At 41.2% G+C, this 20,707-nt stretch overlaps 1 protein-coding gene across 1 annotated transcript in view; it reads left to right on the plus strand.

Moving 5' to 3' along the window:
- The window catches only part of si:dkey-37g12.1 (atrial natriuretic peptide receptor 1), a 61,686-nt gene that overhangs the window by 23,760 nt on the left and 17,219 nt on the right, over window positions 1-20,707 (plus strand). Inside the window, exons 9-20 of the mRNA XM_060917187.1 lie at window positions 2,274-2,409; window positions 2,557-2,648; window positions 2,797-2,935; window positions 4,632-4,710; window positions 8,094-8,193; window positions 8,800-8,892; window positions 9,109-9,186; window positions 11,792-11,896; window positions 14,076-14,147; window positions 14,768-14,915; window positions 15,247-15,399; window positions 16,678-16,856. Coding sequence (XP_060773170.1) covers window positions 2,274-2,409; window positions 2,557-2,648; window positions 2,797-2,935; window positions 4,632-4,710; window positions 8,094-8,193; window positions 8,800-8,892; window positions 9,109-9,186; window positions 11,792-11,896; window positions 14,076-14,147; window positions 14,768-14,915; window positions 15,247-15,399; window positions 16,678-16,856 — 1,374 coding nt within the window. The remainder of the gene's footprint in view (window positions 1-2,273; window positions 2,410-2,556; window positions 2,649-2,796; window positions 2,936-4,631; window positions 4,711-8,093; window positions 8,194-8,799; window positions 8,893-9,108; window positions 9,187-11,791; window positions 11,897-14,075; window positions 14,148-14,767; window positions 14,916-15,246; window positions 15,400-16,677; window positions 16,857-20,707) is intronic.

The raw sequence follows: 20,707 nt of genomic DNA on the forward strand, positions 1-20,707 counted from the left end.
ATAAAATAAATGCTTCACTAGTGCTCATTGGCATAAAAACTAAATGTTAATTAATGCAGTCTGTTTGAACACAACAACTGGGACTAATTGCAACTACATTAAACTATATTATTAAAATTAACTGTATGAAAAGTACAACCCCGATTCCAAAAAAGTTGGGACAAAGTACAAATTGTAAATAAAAATGGAATGCAATAATTTACAAATCTCAAAACCTGATATTGTATTCACAATAGAACATAGACAACATATCAAATTTCGAAAGTGAGACATTTTGAAATTTCATGCCAAATATTGGCTCATTTGAAATTTCATGACAGCAACACATCTCAAAAAAGTTGGGACAGGGGCAATAAGAGTCTGGAAAAGTTAAAGGTACAAAAAAGGAACAGCTGGAGGACCAAACTGCAACTCATTAGGTCAATTGGCAATAGGTCATTAACATGACTGGGTATAAAAAGAGCATCTTGGAGTGGCAGCGGCTCTCAGAAGTAAAGATGGGAAGAGGATCACCAATCCCCCTAATTCTGCGCCGACAAATAGTGGAGCAATATCAGAAAGGAGTTCGACAGTGTAAAATTGCAAAGAGTTTGAATATATCATCATCTACAGTGCATAATATCATCAAAAGATTCAGAGAATCTGGAAGAATCTCTGTGCGTAAGGGTCAAGGCCGGAAAACCATACTGGGTGCCCGTGATCTTCGGGCCCTTAGACGGCACTGCATCACATACAGGCATGCTTCTGTATTGGAAATCACAAAATAGGCTCAGGAATATTTCCAGAGAACATTATCTGTGAACACAATTCACCGTGCCATCCGCCGTTGCCAGCTAAAACTCTATAGTTCAAAGAAGAAGCCGTATCTAAACATGATCCAGAAGCGCAGACGTCTTCTCTGGGCCAAGGCTCATTTAAAATGGACTGTGGCAAAGTGGAAAACTGTTCTGTGGTCAGACGAATCAAAATTTGGAGTTCTTTATGGAAATCAGGGACGCCGTGTCATTCGGACTAAAGAGGAGAAGGACAACCCAAGTTGTTATCAGCGCTCAGTTCAGAAGCCTGCATCTCTGATGGTATGGGGTTGCATTAGTGTGTGTGGCATGGACAGCTTACACATCTGGAAAGACACCATCAATACTGAAAGGTATATCCAGGTTCTAGAGCAACATATGCTCCCATCCAGACGACGTCTCTTTCAGGGAAGACCTTGCATTTTTCAACATGACAATGCCAAACCACGTACTGCATCAATTACAGCATCATGGCTGCGTAGAAGAAGGGTCCGGGTACTGAACTGGCCAGCCTGCAGTCCAGATCTTTCACCCATAGAAGACATTTGGCGCATCATAAAACGGAAGATACGACAAAAAAGACCTAAGACAGTTGAGCAACTAGAATCCTACATTAGACAAGAATGGGTTAACATTCCTATCCCTAAACTTGAGCAACTTGTCTCCTCAGTCCCCAGATGTTTACAGACTGTTGTAAAGAGAAAAGGGGATGCCTCACAGTGGTAAACATGGCCTTGTCCCAACTTTTTTGAGATGTGTTGTTGTCATGAAATTTAAAATCACCTAATTTTTCTCTTTAAATGATACATTTTCTCTGTTTAGGCGGCACGGTGGTGTAGTGGTTAGCGCTGTCGCCTCACAGCAAGAAGGTCCTGGGTTCGAGCCCCGGGGTCGGCGAGGGCCTTTCTGTGTGGAGTTTGCATGTTCTCCCCGTGTCCGCGTGGGTTTCCTCCGGGTGCTCCGGTTTCCCCCACAGTCCAAAGACATGCAGGTTAGGTTAACTGGTCACTCTAAATTGACCGTAGGTGTGAATGTGAGTGTGAATGGTTGTCTGTGTCTATGTGTCAGCCCTGTGATGACCTGGCGACTTGTCCAGGGTGTACCCCGCCTTTCGCCCGTAGTCAGCTGGGATAGGCTCCAGCTTGCCTGCGACCCTGTAGAAGGATAAAGCGGCTAGAGATAATGAGATGAGATGAGATTTTCTCTGTTTAAACATTTGATATGTCATCTATGTTCTATTCTGAATAAAATATGGAATTTTGAAACTTCCACATCATTGCATTCCGTTTTTATTTACAATTTGTACTTTGTTCCAAATTTTTTGGAATCGGGGTTGTATAAAAGTAGTAGCATTTAGTTTTTTTTTTTGCATAAATAGACATTAAATAAATAAATAGAATTTTAGGACCACAATATGCACTGAGATCTCATTGATGACTATTGTTCTCTCATTATGTCTTTCCTGATGTCCTCTCACAGGTATCAGTTTTGGCAGCGATTGCTCATGACAGCGTCTGGATTTATGCTCAGGCTTTGCATGAAACATTGATTGAGAACTCTGACCCGTTTAACGGTTCTGAGGTCACACAGCGGATGTGGAACAGAACCATCATGGGTTAATCAAAACATCTGACATGTCTAATCTGAATTTTTGTGCCATAAAGTGATTTATTTTTCCAGAGAGGACTGACTTTAAAGTAGTAGATATATTTCAGTTCAGAGAATATTATTATGGGATGTTTTTTTGTGGCCTTTCCACCAGGTATCCAAGGAGACGTGATGATTGATGCTAGCGGGGACCGTGAGTCAGCTTATATGCTGAAACACATGCAGGGCAGTGACAGCCAGTGTCAGGTCTCTCTATCTCTCGCTGTCTCTCTCTCTCTCACACACACACACACACACACACACACACACACACACACACACACACACACTATCCATCAGGATTCAGTACTTGTGAACACACACAACATTATGCAAATCCTCTTCCTTGTTGTAGGTCATTGCTAACTACTTTGGGACCCGTAAAGTGTATGAAGCAGTGGAAGGAATTCACATCAGCTGGCCTGGAGGAAGGCAGAGTCCCCCTAAAGATTCCCCTCCATGTGGATTTAAAGGAGAACTCTGCACCAGCACAGGTACCGGTTCTGTTCAGTGTCACCATAAACAGATAGTACAGGGTCCAATGTGACAGCAATAAAAAGTTATTGAAACTCATGTTTAACAAATTACTATAGCATGTGAGGAACTACAGGACATGCTAAACATCAGGTGGAGACAGTAACACCGGATCATCACACCACTCCATCGTTGAATATTTTCCGAAAACAGCAAAACAGTGTTTTATTATTTAATAAATGAAATTGTGAACACTAGCAACAAATATTTACCACAACACTCAGGGCAATTAATTTATACCTACAGTATCAGTCAAAAGTTTGTACACCCCTACTTTACTCATTCATACAGTAGTTTTTTTCGTGTATTTTGTATTTTTTACCTTGTAGAACAAAACTGAAGACATCCACACTATAAAATAACATCTGGAACATATGGAATTATGTGGTAAACAAAAGTGTTAAAAAACAAAATGTTTGATATTTTCGATTCTTCAAAGTAGCCAGCGTTTACCTTGATGACACTTTGTACACTATTGGGATTCTCTTAACCAGCTTCATGAGGTCGTCACCTGGAATGCTTTTCAATTAACAGGTGTGCCTTGTCAAAAAAAAAACCCGACATCTTTATCTGTGTGTGTGTGTGTAATTTATATTTTACACTTTACAAGTCTTCAACACAAAGTAACATCGTTATAAATAAAAACATCTACATCTCATCTGATTTCACACACTAAGACAATTTTTCTAATTGTTTTCCCTTTTCCTGTAAAAAAAAAAAGTCTGATTTTACACTCAAATATAAAAGAACAATTAGCAAATGTATTAAGTTTTGGGCGGGAAAAAAATCCCAAATTGATGTTTTTTTCTCCTTTCTACAAGTAATTAGGAAGTATCTGACTAAAGACCTAACTCTTTTTTGAGTGCTTAAATTCACAATTTGATAGATAGATAGACAGACAGACAGACAGACAGACAGACAGACAGACAGACAGACAGACAGATAGATAGATAGATAGATAGATAGATAGATAGATAGATAGATAGATAGATTCTTGTGTCATCTCTGTGTTTTTATTCTATCTCACCTCTCTGTAGAATTTTTAGATTGATAGTACTCCAGTCCGTGGCCTTGTGAACATCCGGTGCAAGGATATATTTATTAATAGAGACCTAAAAGCACTTCTGTAAGTCTCTCTGGATCAGAGCATCTGCCAAATTCCATAAATATGAATGCAAACATAAATCTGTCCTGCTCTGGAGTTGTTGCAGTTGAACATTTCAGATCAACAGGGGGCACTAGTGATCCAGATTTGGCCCGTACCCTGAGCTTTGGGGTCAGATCATGCGCTTGAACTTCTTTCCACTTCACCAAATGAGAGCTTCATGACCTCTGCTCTTCTGATTTGATTAAAAATGATGAAGAATGGTGAGAAAAATATAGAAATTGTCCTGAATTATTCACTCCTGCCTTCCAGATCTGAAACTCCATCTTATTGGAATATAGATCTGACTTTCTTTTTAAATTATTATATTATATAGCATATTTTTTGAAGCAATGTACTGCCTTCTGTCCAGCCTTCAGCAGATAGTTGGAAGTAATAAGTGTGACAATGCTTATGCAACAAGGGTTTCTCCAGGCGAGCCTTCAATTTCTAGTTGAAGTTTTTGAAAGATGAAAGATGCCCATTGTATGTCTCTGTTTTGTGTGTTTCAGAGAGCAGATTTTCAATTGCGGTGGGTCTTATTGTGGGATTGATTGTTGCAGGAACTGTTTCAGTCGGTATTCTATACAGGTAATGTCTGCTTGAATACAACCCCGATTCCAAAAAAGTTGGGACAAAGTACAAATTGTAAATAAAAACAGAATGCTATAATTTACAAATCTCAAAAACTGATATTGTATTCACAATAGAACATAGACAACATATCAAATGTCGAAAGTGAGACATTTTGAAATTTCATGCCAAATATTGGCTCATTTGAAATTTCATGACAGCAACACATCTCAAAAAAGTTGGGACAGGGGCAATAAGAGTCTGGAAAAGTTAAAGGTACAAGAAAGGAACAGCTGGAGGACCAAATTGCAACTCATTAGGTCAATTGGCAATAGGTCATAGCAATATACTCTCCCAGCCACATGCATACACACACACACACACACACACAAGTCATCTGGTGCGGGAGAGAGCTCACTTCCTCTGCTCTCTCTCTCCTTATATAGGGCGTGGTTGCTGGGAAGACACACAAACACAGGTTAATTGCTCTCAGGTGAAGTGATTCTGCCACTTACCTTCCCTGACTCCGCCCTCCTGTCACAGACCGGCGCTTGACCACGCCCCCGCTGCCACAGTCATTAACATGACTGGGTATAAAAAGAGCATCTTGGAGTGGCAGCGGCTCTCAGAAGTAAAGATGGGAAGAGGATCACCAATCCCCCTAATTCTGCACCGACAAATAGTGGAGCAATATCAGAAAGGAGTTCGACAGTGTAAAATTGCAAAGAGTTTGAACATATCATCATCTACAGTGCATAATATCATCAAAAGATTCAGAGAATCTGGAAGAATCTCTGTGCATAAGGGTCAAGGCCAGAAAACCATACTGGGTGCCCGTGATCTTCGGGCCCTTAGACGGCACTGCATCACATACAGGCATGCTTCTGTATTGGAAATCACAAAATGGGCTCAGAAATATTTCCAGAGAACGTTATCTTTGAACACAATTTACCGTGCCATCCGCCGTTGCCAGCTAAAACTCTATAGTTCAAAGAAGAAGCCGTATCTAAACATGATCCAGAAGCGCAGGCGTCTTCTCTGGGCCAAGGCTCATTTAAAATGAACTGTGGCAAAGTGGAAAACTGTTCTGTGGTCAGACGAATCAAAATTTTAAGTTCTTTATGGAAATCAGGGACGCCGTGTCATTTGGACTAAAGAGGAGAAGGACGACCCAAGTTGTTATCAGCGCTCAGTTCAGAAGCCTGCATCTCTGATGGTATGGGGTTGCATTAGTGCGTGTGGCATGGGCAGCTTACACATTTGGAAAGACACCATCAATGCTGAAAGGTATATCCAGGTTCTAGAGCAGCATATGCTTCCATCCAGACGACGTCTCTTTCAGGGAAGACCTTGCATTTTCCAACATGACAATGCCAAACCACATACTGCATCAATTACAGCATCATGGCTGCGTAGAAGAAGGGTCCGGGTACTGAACTGGCCAGCCTGCAGTTCAGATCTTTCACCCATAGAAACATTTGGCACATCATAAAACGGAAGATACGACAAAAAAGACCTAAGACAGTTGAGCAACTAGAATCCTACATTAGACAAGAATGGGTTAACATTCCTATCCCTAAACTTGAGCAACTTGTCTCCTCAGTCCCCAGACGTTTACAGACTGTTGTAAAGAGAAAAGGGGATGTCTCACAGTAGTAAACATGGACTTGTCCCAACTTTTTTGAGATGTGGTGTTGTCATGAAATTTAAAATCACCTAATTTTTCTCTTTAAATGATACATTTTCTCAGTTTAAACATCTGATATGTCATCTATGTTCTAATCTGAATAAAATATGGAATTTTGAAACTTCCACATCATTGCATTCCATTTTTATTTACAATTTGTACTTTGTCCCAACTTTTTTGGAATCGGGGTTGTAAATATATGTCTATTAACCCTTTAAGGCACAAGTTTGGTGTTGAATTTTTTTTCTTTTCTAAAAATCACTTATTAGAAAAAAAGTAACCAAAGTTATCATGCATAAAATAAATCTAAAAAGAAATCTCTCTCTCTCACACACACACACACACACACACACACACACACCCTTCAAGATACAAAATGATAGAACAGATATTTATATCTATATCATTAAAAAAAAAATTCACATTGCAAAACATCTGAATATAGTCAGATTGATTATTTCCTCATAAAAGATTCCAATAACCCAAATATACATATATGATTATTACTAAACCTTTCTAGACATTTCTATTCATTTTCTCAATGTGTCTAATATCAACGATCCTATATGTATTTGGAACTGGAAAATATTTCAGGCATGTTCAGATCCCAAATCTACCCTCTGACTAATTCAAGTTTGTTTCCAATATTTAGCTGGGCATGGATATAAGCAGTGATGGAAAAGATTAATGCACCTTAACCCGCTTACGTAAGAGTAAACGAGGCATAAAGCTATTTTTAGATTATGTTTTTCGTTTCAGAGACTGAATATTAGTAAATGAAGCTTCGGCTGGAATGTAAACATGACTTGGCGTGACTAGTAATGAACTTACATAAGAATAAACGAAGCAATAAAAGTGCTTTCAGATGTGGAGACAGTGTGGTGATCGTGGATTTATGGAACACTCTGTAGGCTGCATCCTGCTCCATCTTCAAGGGAAAAACTTTTAGTGCTGGATTTCAATCAATCAATCAATCAATCAATCAATCAATCAATCAATCAATCAATCAATCAATTGTGTAAACATAACTTTTTCTTACATTTTGTTAGATTCATGATTTAGGAACCTGCTCATTCATTCAATTATCCAATTGACCAATCATGTGTCAGAAGTTCAATGCATAACCTCTTGTAGATGCAAGTGAGGAGCTTCAGTTGTTCAGATCAAACTTCAGAATGGGGAAAAGTGTGATCTCAGGCTACCGTGGGAACAATTTCACCTCAACTGGATGGTTGAATATTGGAAAAGCATCACTTGGTCTTTATCCAGTCCTCAACTGTCCAGTTTTGGTGTCCACTGAAGCCTCAGATTGAAGTTCCTGGCTGACAGGAGTGTTACCCCATGTGGTCTTCTGTGGTTGTAGCCTATCTTCCTCAAGGCTCAATATGTTGTACATTCTGGCATGCTCTTCTGCTCACCATGTTTATCAAGTGTGGTTATTTCAGTTACTGTAGTCTTCCTGCTGTCTCAAACCAGTCTGGGCTTTTTCTCCTCTGTTCTCAATCAAATCAGATGTTTGATGAGAACTGAAGCCCTTGACCTGTATCTGCTTGATTCTCCTCTGGAGATTCTCCACTATGCATTGTGGATAACTGCATGAATAAGCCAGGGTATAGGTGAACCGAGAGTCTAGCTTGCACCTTCTCTTAGATGGTTGAAGAACCATCAAAGAAAGCTTGGAAGAAGAACTGAGAATTGTGAATCTTGTTAACAGGAAGTACAAACTGCAGCAGAAGGCCTCCATGATGTTGTGGAAGATCGATGCCAATGATGTCATTATGATGGAGTCTCGCTGCTCTGCAGTTGCAGACAAGGTGAGAGGTTGATAAACAGAGATTGTGGATAATCTTACACACTAAGCTGATATCTTCTTCAGATCCTTGTGGCTTTTGGCAACCATTTTAATCATTGTTAAAGGACTTTTTTTTTGTGTGTAGAAAGTCCAGTATCATCTGAAGCAGCTGCAAAACACAGGTTTACATGAACATTAGTGAGCAGAGGAACTTGTTTTACGGATATTCAACATCATTACATTCGACTATAAATGGGTTAAAAAGTATGATGTGTTCTATCATAAACTTTTAAAAATGATAGTGTTGAATATTTGCTGTGGTATAATCACCACATGACAACATGACACTGAGCGTCTTATTCCATTGAAATTTTAAACACTTAATAACTGCATGATAAATTGCTCTGTGTTGCACTGCATGTCGTTCTCTTTATGTCATTAATTGTGGTTTTACATCTGGTCATAATGATAGGCCTTTCACTACACTTATTCCATGCTCATGCGGTTGCATCAGTGCCATTCAGCAAGCTGACATTTTGCACGCACTCTAAATAAGTAATTTTGGTAGCTCACTTTTAAGGTAGTTAGATTTTCCATTTACACTGTCTCTTGCTCCAACCAGACCCAGCTACTGGGATGCAAATCCATACAGGCCTCACTCGAGTCCATCATATGCAGCATGCAGGACAAACCCTCAGCCCAGCGAACCGCTGTTTATAATGTGAGTATGCGAGGCCTTGACTTTTCTTGATCCCTGCAGAGGGGTAATCATGTTTGTGCATCAGTTAACCTTCGAGCATTTGGACATGTTGACCTCGTGTATAATTAACCTCAGAAATGATTTTATCAAACCACTCAAAAAGCCATGTAGTTAAATGTTGCACAAGTCTAGCGTGTCCCAATTCTGTTCTGCTCTCTCACTGTGCTTGGTGTAAAGGGGACTGTTTGCTGTGTTCGCTTCCTGAGTGTGAGAAGTGTGCATCTGAGCAATGACCTGCTGACCGAGCTAAAACGGGTGAGAATTTAAAGGAATATTGCTGAAAAAATCCCTGACATTTTAGGATGCCATTTGTCATATTATGTATTATTCTGTGGCAAACTTTTTAATCCCATATGTGATTTTTATGAGTAACGAGTTGTTTGTTTGATTTGAAGTCAAATCCTGAGTCTCAATCATTAACACAAGGAGAGTCCAGAGTCATACCAGAAGCCCCCTTTTCCACAGCCTGTTCAAGGCGGGAATCTTACGCCTTTATTAAACTTCACATTCTGTGTAACGACTTCCTCTGAGGCAGAATGATTGACAGTAACAGAAGCGGGATTGATGTCTGTGTAAAAGGGACAGCCGGAATGGCGGAACAGGGGTGTGCTATTTTTAACACTGACATTCTTCTTTCCAAGACCAGTGTGATTTTAAACGTCTCTGGCTACGGCATCTAAGCTCTGCAGGCCTTTCTGCCTCAAATCATTTTCTCCTCCAACATATTTCTGGTCATACAGCAACTCTGCTGGCATTTGAAGAGTGGTGCAAATGTGCACAGCTAACAAAAGCATCTCAACACCCAGTTCACCCACCGTTATTGTTTTGAAAGCAACGTCGGTATACTCGGGTATTTGTATTTTTGAATCATAGTATGTGTATATGTAGCAATTCCGGATGTGGGTGGAGCACAGAAGCATGGCAGGTGAGAGTTGTTGGTCACACACAAACACTTTATTTTTCTTATTTCAGCTTTTCAGCATTCACTCACTCACTCAAGACGCACACATGCATTGTGGTCGGAAGGGAGCCCCTTTTCTCTGCTCTCTGAGGCTTTTATGCTCCATCCCTGTAACAAACACACACACACACACACACACACTAATTGACAGCAGGTGGAATGACTTAGCCACTTACCTTCCCCGACCCCGCCCTCCATTCACAGACTGCTGCTTGGCCACGCCCCCGCTGCCACAGTATATTATACATCACACTAGTTGCTGAAGCTCTGTTGTGTCACACATCAAGCTTCTGGTTCCAGAACACTGGCACGCTATGTAAAAATACACACGGGTGCAGTTTTATGCCAGCTTTATTTGGTTCACTGTAAACAACCAGAGCTGGAATATTGAGGAATCTTCTTTTACAGCAATATTGCAGGATCTCTGTGTAAAAAGGGTTATAGAGTCCAGGATAAGTGCAAACATCCTAGCTCTAGATTTAGAGTTGAGTCAAGGGTCAATGTTGCATCTGAGAGCACCAAGTTGTGGATTCCAGAGGCCTAAGTTGTAGAGTCCAGGTCGACTCCTAAGGCTGAAGCTGTAGAGTCCAGGTCAAATCTCAAGTCCCAATCTGTACAGTCCAGAGTCAAAAGCTGTACAGACCAGGTCGAGTCCAGAGTTTGAAGTTGTAGAGTCCAAGTCAACTCCAAAGTCCCAAGCTGTGGAGTCCAGGTCAAGTTCAGAGTCCCAATCTGTAGAGTCAAGCATTCCAAGTTGTACAGACCAAGTCGAGTCCAGAGTCTGAAGTTGTAGAGTCCAGATCAAGTCCAGAATTCCAAGCTGAAGAGTTCATATCAAGTCCAGGTCAAGCCCAGAGTCCCAAGCCTCAGTGTCCAGGTTGATTCCAGAGTTCCAAGCTGTCAAGTCCAGGTCAAGTCCAGAGTCCGCAGCAATAAAATACGGGTCAAGTCCAGAGCTGCAATCCATGGAGTCCATGTCAGGTCCATAGTCCCAAGAATTAGAATTCATTTTGAGTCCAGCGTCCCAACTTATAGAGTCCATCTGGGACTGTAATCTCATTTCTGTTGTGTTGTACTGCATCTCTTGACCTTAGCATTTTGACTTCTCATCTCATCTCATTATCTCTAGCCGCTTTATCCTTCTACAGGGTTGCAGGCAAGCTGGAGCCTATCCCAGCTGACTACGGGCGAAAGGCAGGGTACACCCTGGACAAGTCGCCAGGTCATCACAGGGCTGACACATAGACACAGACAACCATTCACACTCACATTCACACCTACGGTCAATTTAGAGTCACCAGTTAACCTAACCTGCATGTCTTTGGACTGTGGGGGAAACCGGAGCACCCGGAGGAAACCCACGCGGACACGGGGAGAACATGCAAACTCCACACAGAAAGGCCCTCGCCGGCCCCGGGGCTCGAACCCAGGACCTTCTTGCTGTGAGGCGACAGCGCTAACCACTACACCACCGTGCCGCCGCATTTTGCCTTAATTCACAGTTTTGGATAGTTATTGTGTAGCCTTTATGAAACCACTGGGAATTCCCAAACAACACTGACCACTTCTATCTTGAAGACATACAGGCTAAGACCTGTGTCAGTGCTGCTCGCTTTAGTAGCTTCAGTCAAAATAGTCATGATATCACAAAATATCCACCCCAGATTTGTCCAAATCCTAATAAATATTATTCCATCTTTAAAATGTATCATTAGAAAAGGATTTTCCATGATTTTACTGGATGTCTTGCTCTAGACTACAACACAAGTGTATTTAGCATTTTCATTAAATGGTTAGATTTCTGATTTTGTTTACAGTGTCAATTTTAGTGGTGAAATATTTGATAATCATGAAAATAATCAAGAACCACTGTATCTCATTTCCTTATCTTTATACCAGTGCAGAGATATGAGCCACCAGAACATCTGTAAGTTTGTTGGAGCTTGCCTGGACTCACGGCAACCAGTTATTCTGACTGAATACTGCCCTAAAGGAAGTCTCCAGGTTTTCACACACCATTGACTAATTTTTGCAAAGACTAACCAGCACCAACAGTACCAGTCAAAAGTTTGTACACCCCTACTCTACTCATTCATAGGTATTTCTGTATTTAGACTTTTCTAAATTGTAGAACAAAACTGAAGACATCAGAACTATGAAATAACATCTGGAAAATATAAATATATGTTATTTACCAGCTGGGAGGTCCGTATCATGAAGTACCATGACCGAGGTCTTGAAAGTACTGAGCGAGGTCCTCTGGGCCGAGGTCACGGTATTTCACCATATGGACCGACCTTAAGCTGGTAAATAATATATTTATTTTTTTCTTTACCAAATTCTAACAGAAAACGAGAGCACCCGAAAGGGAAAACCGAGCCGAGCCACCATTTTGAATCCTCATTCACAGCTGTAATGCAAATTGCTTCCTCCTTTGTATACAAGTGCACTTCCATGGCAGGAAAAAAAAACTACATTTTACCACCTATGTAGTCCCCTATTTATACAAATAGGAGTCATTCAGGATTCAGCCATGTTTTTGCTCAGTGTTTTTGCTCGACCAAATTTATACATTATTATGACCTTGATATTGCATAAATAAAGCCATTTGTTGAAACTTTGAAGAGATTGTACTGGTTTAAAGTTTTTACCTAACATAATATTATGTATTAGGATAACATGGTCCAAAATGGGCCTCAGTAATTAATGAAATCAAACTGTTAGCAAGTTACAGGTTTTTAGCTTTCTCCTGAAATGTTTTATTTTATTTTGTCTTCCTCAGGGTAGTAAAACTCGCTTTTGCTGTGAACACTGTCGTTATCACTATCCATGATGTAACATTAATGCTATTCTCCTGAGAAATAATATATTTATTTTTTTCTTTACCAAATTCTAACAGAAAACGAGAGCGCCCGAAAGGGAAAACCGAGCCGAGCCGCCATTTTGAATCCTCATTCACAGCTGTAATGCAAATTGCTTTCTCCTCAGTATACAAGTGCACTTCCATGGCAGGAAAAATACTACATTTTGCTGCCTATGTAGTCCCCTATTTATACAAATAGGAGTCATTCAGGATTCAGCCATGTTTGTGCTCGGTGTTAGCAAATTACAGGTTTTTAGCTTTCTCCTGAAATGTTTTCTTTTATTTCTTCTTCCTCAGGGTAGTAAAACTCGCTTTCGCTGTGAAGACTGTCATTATCGCTATCCATGATGTAAAATTAATGCTATTCTCCTGAGCAATGCGGGCAAAAATTTATAAGATTTTTGATAATCTTATAAATAAATCTTATAAAAAAAGATAAATGTTGACAAAAAATCTACTATGTTTGTTGTTGGTGTGAACGAGCGAGTCGCCAGAGGTCCATAACCGGGGTCCGTATCGTAGGATACGGACCCGCTCGCCAGCCAATCAGAGCGCAGGATTTGGACCGCGAAAAAAATAAATGGAATTATGTGGTAAACAAAACTTTTTAAAACAAAATATGTTTGATATTTTCAATTCCTCAAAGTAGCCAACATTTACCTTGATGACACTTTGCACACTATTGGTATTATCTTAACCAACTTCATGAGGTAGTCACCTGGAATGCGTTTCAATTAACAGGTGCCTTGTCAAAAGTTAATTAGTGAATGAGTTTCTTGCCTTCTTAATGTGTTAGAGATCAAATAGTAAATAGTAAACAATAAAAATACAGTAAATAGCCCTATTCCACACCACAACTGTAGTAATCCATACATGTTATGTCAAGAACTGAACAACTAAGTAAAGAGAAATGACATCCATCATTACTTTAAGACATGAAGTGACTTCATTTAAAAAAATAAAGAAAAGCTATTGAATTTGAAGGGGTGTCCAAACTTTTGACTGGTACTCTGTATAGTTCCCACACTTTAAGGGTAACACATTTCCAGAACAACTGGGTACAGCCTGCATAATACACTTTCCTCATGTACATATTGACATAACTTTTGAACACAGGTCACTGACTTTAAATATTGCACTTATGTAATATCACCTGTACGATATTCTGGCGATTTTGACTAAAGATAACAAAGCAGGGGTTTTTGAGTTGTGGTTTAATGATGAAGTGCAGTTCTGTGAAAATGTGTGTTATAAAACTATCTGTAAAATAAGTATAAAATGTCTAGCATGTGACGTAACACATTGTCTTTAAATTGTCAGGACATTTTAAAGAATGACTCCATTAAGCTGGATTGGAGCTTCAAATGTTCCCTCATGCTGGATATTGTTAAGGTACATCACTAATAGTGCAGTGTGTGTGTGTGTGTGTGTGTGTGAGATTAATCTCCAATGACCCATTCTCCGTGGAACTGAAATTTCCCAGTGACTATCAAATAGCCTTCGAGGAATGCACATGCTTGACACTAAGGAAAATTCTGACCTCGTTCTCAGAAAATAAAAGCTTAAGGTTGAAATTTATTTTTATATTAATTTTTAATTTAGAAATTTATGTTTAAAGAATACGGTATATGCAAAGCTGGGGTCAGAGCTAATTAAATTTCCTGAAAGAAAAAAAAATAACCAATTAAGCTCCTTAAAGAGGAGTATGTGAATTACAGTTGCAATCAATAAAACTGTGGATGTCTCATGAGCTAATTTTTACAGAAAAGATGCAAGGATGTGCAGCCATTCACCAAGGTGGTGGAGCTCATTTCCAGGCCAGAAAAATGCAAACAGACGCTTTAACTGTTTAGAATAACCAGATCATATAAGCATTAAAATGAAAAGACTAGATTTTGACTTGCAGAAGCATGCCAACCTCTGGATAAATGTTTGTATTGGATATATAATGGATGTTTTGTCCACTACCTCACTAATAAACAGTAAGGGAAGACATGTGACCCCTGGTTTAGGGCATGGACTACCTTCACTGCAGCCCTCTACATTCCCACGGCCGCTTGTCCTCCTCCAACTGTGTGGTGGACAGTCGCTTCGTCCTCAAGGTCACTGACTTCGGCCTGAGTGAGCTGAGACACGCCGGCACAGTGGACCACTGGAGCTGTGAGTGAATGTCTGGGGATTAAAAAAAAACAAACACATATTTGAATTTTTCAAACAATTATTAAAGGAACAGTATGCGATTTTACAGCCCTTGGCTGCCGGAGAGGTGAATTGCCCTCTGAGGGCAGAGCTAATTTCCAGGCCAGAAAAATGCAAATGGTGGTTTAATTGTTTAAACTCCCTTGAGAATATTATTATTCCAGTTTCAACTACATGTCGAGAAACATCTTTCTGATCATTTACATTTATTTGTGAGTAAACTTCAAACTTATATTCAACTCTTGAGACAGAGTTTGAAGAAGTGTGTTTCAATGTGTGTTCATCTTCTCAGCGCTGTTGTGGAGAGCTCCTGAGATCCTGAGGCAGAACGTGACTGCTAATGGCACTCAGAAAGGAGACGTGTACAGTTTTGGCATCATCGCTCAGGAAGTGGTGTACCGCAGAGGACCTTTCTACATCCCTAACAGCTCCCTGAAGGCCAGAGGTGCGTCTGAGCCTCCGCATTCAACTGCTTTTAAATGCATTAGGCTTTTACAGAGAATCCTTCTGAGTTGCCATGGAGATGATGCGGAGCTGTTCTCAGGAGGTTTCGACAAACTTGAAAGTTTGGACACTGTATTTTTCATTCTTTTAAAGGCATTTATTTCAAAGACAAATTTAAATAGTGATTTTTGTTAGTATAAATTTATTTTGGAAATAAATGTATTTTTTAATAAGTACTTTTTCTGTGTGTCAGATCAGCATTGGTGTTGGTCATGATCTCCACATGTCATAGAGATCGCCACAGCTTCACAAAATTGTCAGGATGCAAGCACTTATGGATGTATGTGCAGGGGAGAATGGAGAACGCAGACTGGCAAACAAATCCAAAACGCTAGACGAAATCGAAGTCGAGGGACAGACAGGGGTCGATCGATCGGCAGACAAAGTAATAAGGGCTAGACTAAAGAGTAACAACAAAGAGACAATAACGAGGGTCGAGAACACAATAAGGCAGGCAAAATAAAAAGGCTTGATATGCCAGGTAAGACACTGAACAATACTTCACATCGAGTGAGTGTGGGAGAGATGTTTATATAGCGTGGGCTGATTAACCAGGAAATGAGTGACAGGTGTAATTAATAGACAGGCGATAGAGGGCGATGTGGTTCTTGGGTGTTGTAGTTCAGATCGGCCATGTTTGTAGTCTGGCTGGAAATGGTGCTCTCGATTACGTTACTGACAAAAAGGACCAAAATTATATTACAAATCTCAAAATGTTCATAATTCATGGATTTATTTTAGATTTTATACTGAAAATGACAAAAAATGTGCAATAACATGGTCTTTTCAGGAGAAATGAATAATGCTTCAACAACATACTTAATAAATCCAATAAAACAAAACATTCTTAACAGTCTTGAATGTCAGTAGATGGGATTTAGATGATCCTATGAATTAAGGTATTCACAGCATCATCCAAAGAATTGATTTTTGTTTTTTATTAAGTATGCAAATGTGTGCATACTTAATTTGATGAAGTCTCATTCGCATACAAAAAAACAAATTCTTTGAAAACTTCCCAAAAAAAAGTATATGTGTACTTGCAAGAAAAAACAAATATGCAAAGGTCAATTGTGATATGAATTGTTAAAAAAATACTCCTTTATTTATTTATTCATAATTTATAACAATGATTATATGTATTCATTTACATAGAATGTAATATTAATTTCACCAGTTTTTTTTCCCCCTCCAATGTTTTTCTTTTTCTCTCCCTCAGAGATAGTGGAGCTGGTGAAGGAGGGCGGTTGCAGGCCATTGCGGCCGCATGTGGACCCCTCGGAGTGCGAGGATGGTGTGGAAGCTCTTTTACTAAGCTGTTGGAGAGAAAGAGCATCAGAGAGGCCGGATTTCTCCTGGCTCAGAACCACCGTCAAGAAAATGTGCCCCAGTGGGTCAGTACTGACGCAACATTTTAAATTTGGCATAAAAGTACAGGTATATAAAATAATGTTATGTTATCTATCACAGATATTATGTAGAGATAATTAATAAGTGATATTAATGATCTTGATCTATAATGGAGATCAGTGAACTTTTCCCCAGAACAGGATGTTTTCTCAAGTAAATGTTCTTGGACTTTTGTTTCAAATTGCATATCATGGGTAAATTCAGGAGCAAGATCAATGTAATTCTCCTATTTTATATTAAACTTTGGTCAAATATCTGTAACATTCTGCATTCTCTGCAATTTTTTTTACCTTGCGCAACACCAGAAAAATTCAGTTGAATTCAAACCATTTGAGGCGAGTTGGTCCACCTCTGAAAAAACTTGGCATTTGGATTTCCCGGCAAACATTGATTTTCATGACATTGCATGCGGGACGCCTCCCTCTGAATCTTACGTCAGCATTGGCTTGTTTATGAGAAAACAACCTGGTGGTTTTCTGCAAATTTCTTCAACGTTATCACGTAATTATTAAAATGCTTAACAGATGTATTGTAGGAGGGTGTAGCAACACCAATCTTGATGGGATTAGTACTCATCGTTTTCCAAAAGACTGGACAAGGAGAGAGAAATGGGAGCGCTTCGTCTACACAGGCTGTGCACTGAAACTGTGCAAAGCTCGTGCAGCCTGCTGGCGCTTCCGCAGGTAACGACATGAATCTGACTCCAGACTCCCTTGGGATTTTTCCAGACACGCTTTATTTTATTTTTTTCTGCTGTAGACAGATGGCCTTGTGCAAAATTACCCTTCTGGAGTGTGTAAAGGGACATACTTTCATATAAAAAAATACGAAATTGGTCCAGAATATGCACTTTAAAGTGTTGCCCCACTTGTGTGGTCATAGTGATGTCATTAAATAAGACATTTCGGGCTGGGTAAAATTCAGTGCTCTTGTGTATATGAATAATTCTTCACTTTCAGATGTCAAGTTGCTGAGGGTATGGCCTGTCCAGTGCTCCAATATGAAACTGTAGTGTATATAAAATCCACAAAGATGGCGCCGCGGACGGTTGCCTTGGTACTTCGCTCTCTCGTACTTTCTACGTTTTTGTGTATTTGTTGTGTTTCTTGTGCTTCTTCTCTGGTCACATACTCCAGAGAAGAACTCATAAACATTGGAATAACCACCAGTAAAGTTTTTCATTGGTTTTCATCGATCCGGAAAGTTTTCCAGAGTTACTTGTTGGAGGAGCAGCAGCTCTCTATGGTCTCTGCCGAGAACGCCGGAGACACCGGGGGAAGCGAGCCAGCGTGCTCGTCAGGCTGAGGCAGCGGGGGGTTTCACACTGCGCTCCCATCTATTCACCTAGCTAACGTCCGCTCTCTGGCCAACAAGATGGACAAACTGCTGCTCCTCAACACAATCAACATGGATTTTAACAGATCTGCTGCCTTGTGATTCACCGAAACCTGGCTCGGTGAGCACATCCCGGACACTTCTCTCCACCTGCCTGGATTTCACCTGCACCGAGCGGACCGCGAAACGGAGCTCACGGGGAAAACGAGGGGAGGTGGAGTCTGCTTTTACATTAACGAAGGTTGATGTACTGATGTCATGGTTCTAAACAAATAATGCAGTCCTCATCTGGAGACATTATTCATAAACTGCAAACTGTTTTATGCTCCGCGAGAGTTTTCCTCATTTATTCTGGTTGGAGTCTACATCCCTCCTCAGGCTTGTGTTACTGAGGCGTTACAACACCTGGCTGACCAGATAAACAACATGGAGAAAAAAACCACCCAGACTCTTTGCTCATTGTTTTGGGGGACTTTAACAGAGCAAACCTCAGCCACGAACTGCCAAGATATAAACAGCACATTAAGTGTACCACCAGGGACACTAACACTATGGACCATTGTTACACTGTTTTAAAGGACTCATACCACTCAGTCCCCCATGCAGCCTTGGGACTATCTGATCACTATATTGTGCATCTTATCCCGACCTACAGGCAGAAGCTGAAATCTGCTAAGCCTGTAGTCAAGATGGTGAGGAGTTGGTCTGATGAGGCCAAAGTGGAACTACAAGCCTGCTTTGACTGCACTGATTGGAGTGTTTTTGAGGCTGCAGCTTCAGACCTGCATGAACTGACTGATACCGTGACATCTTACATCAGTTTTTGTGAGGATATGTGTGTGCCCAACAAGACCTTCCACACATACAACAACAAAAACCCTGGTTCACCGCAAAACTCAGGCAGCTTCGCCAGGCCAAGGAGGAGGCCTACAGAAGTGGGGACAGAGTCTTGTACAAACAGGCCAGAAACACGGAGAGGCCTGAAGAATATCACCAGCTACAGGAGACCATCCCCCAACACTGCAATGAACCATCAACTGGCTGACGAGTTGAATGTGTTCTACTGCAGATTTGACACATTCACACCTCTCCCCCCCTCAGACATTAAAGACCCATTTACACCCCCTGCTATTCTGCCTCCTCTCGCCTCTGACCCCACACCAGCACTCAAGATCTGTGAAGAGGAAGAGGATGTTTGTCAGCTTTGTCGCAGACAGAAGATCAGGAAGGCACCTGGCCCAGACGGTGTGTCACCTTCCTGTCTGAAGGTCTGTGCTGATCAACTGGCCCCCATCTTCACCCAGATCTTCAATAGATCCCTGGAGCTGTGTGACGTCCCCTCATGCTTCAAACGCTCCACAATAATCCCGGTTCCCAAGAAAACCACCATCACAGGACTGAATGACTACAGGCCTGTAGCCTTCACAGCTGTAGTCATGAAGTCCTTCGAGAGACTGGTGTTGTCACACCTGAAGGACATCACAGACCCCCTGCTGGACCCCTTGCAGTTTGCCTACCGGGCAAACAGGTCAGCGGATGATGCAATCAATATGGGACTGGACTACATTCTGCAACACCTTGACTCTGCAGGGACGTATGCCAGGATTCTGTTCGTGGACTCCAGTTCGGCGTTCAACACCATCGTTCCAGACATCCTCCACACCAAGCTCACCTAGCTCACTGTGCCCTCCTCCACCTGTCAGTGGATTATAAACTTCCTGACTGACAGGAAGCAGCAGGTGAGGCTGGGGAGCATCACTTCCAGCACCCGGACTATCAGCACTGGCGCCCCCCAGGGGTGTGTGCTCTCCCCACTGCTATTTTCCCTTTACACCAGTGACTGCACCTCAAGAGACCCATCTGCTAAACTCCTGAAATTTGCAGACGACACAATGGTCATCGGCCTCATCCGAGACGGTGACGAGTCTGCATACAGACGGGAGGTTGAACAGCTGGTCTGTTGGTGCGGTCAGAACAATCTGGAGCTGAACATGCTCAAAACTGTGGAGATGACAGTGGACTTTAGGAGGAGCCCCCCCCCACCCTGCCACCCATCACCATCAACACTGTGACTGCTGTTGAAACCTTCAGGTTTCTGGGCTCCACAATCTCCCGGGACCTGAAGTGGGAGACCAACATAGTCACCATTATCAAAAAGGCCCAGTAGAGGTTGTACTTTCTGCGCCAGCTCAGGAAGCTCAACCTGTCTAAGGAGCTGCTGACACAATTCTACACTGCCATCATTCAGTCTGTTCTCTGCTCTTCCATCACTATTTGGTTTGGATCGGTCACCAAGCAGGACAAGAACAGACTGCAACGGACAATAAGGTCTGCAGAGAAAATTATTGGTGTCAGCCTGCCCTCCATCCAAGACCTGTACCTGTCCAGAGTCAGGAAACGAGCAGGTAACATCTCTGCAGACCAATCACACCCTGGTCACAAATTGTTTAAACTTCTCCCCTCTGGGAGACGCTACAGAACATCTCATCTCATCTCATCTCATC

This window comes from Neoarius graeffei, chromosome 3 (assembly GCF_027579695.1).
Source record: "Neoarius graeffei isolate fNeoGra1 chromosome 3, fNeoGra1.pri, whole genome shotgun sequence".
In the NCBI taxonomy this organism is placed as follows: Eukaryota; Metazoa; Chordata; class Actinopteri; order Siluriformes; family Ariidae; genus Neoarius; species Neoarius graeffei.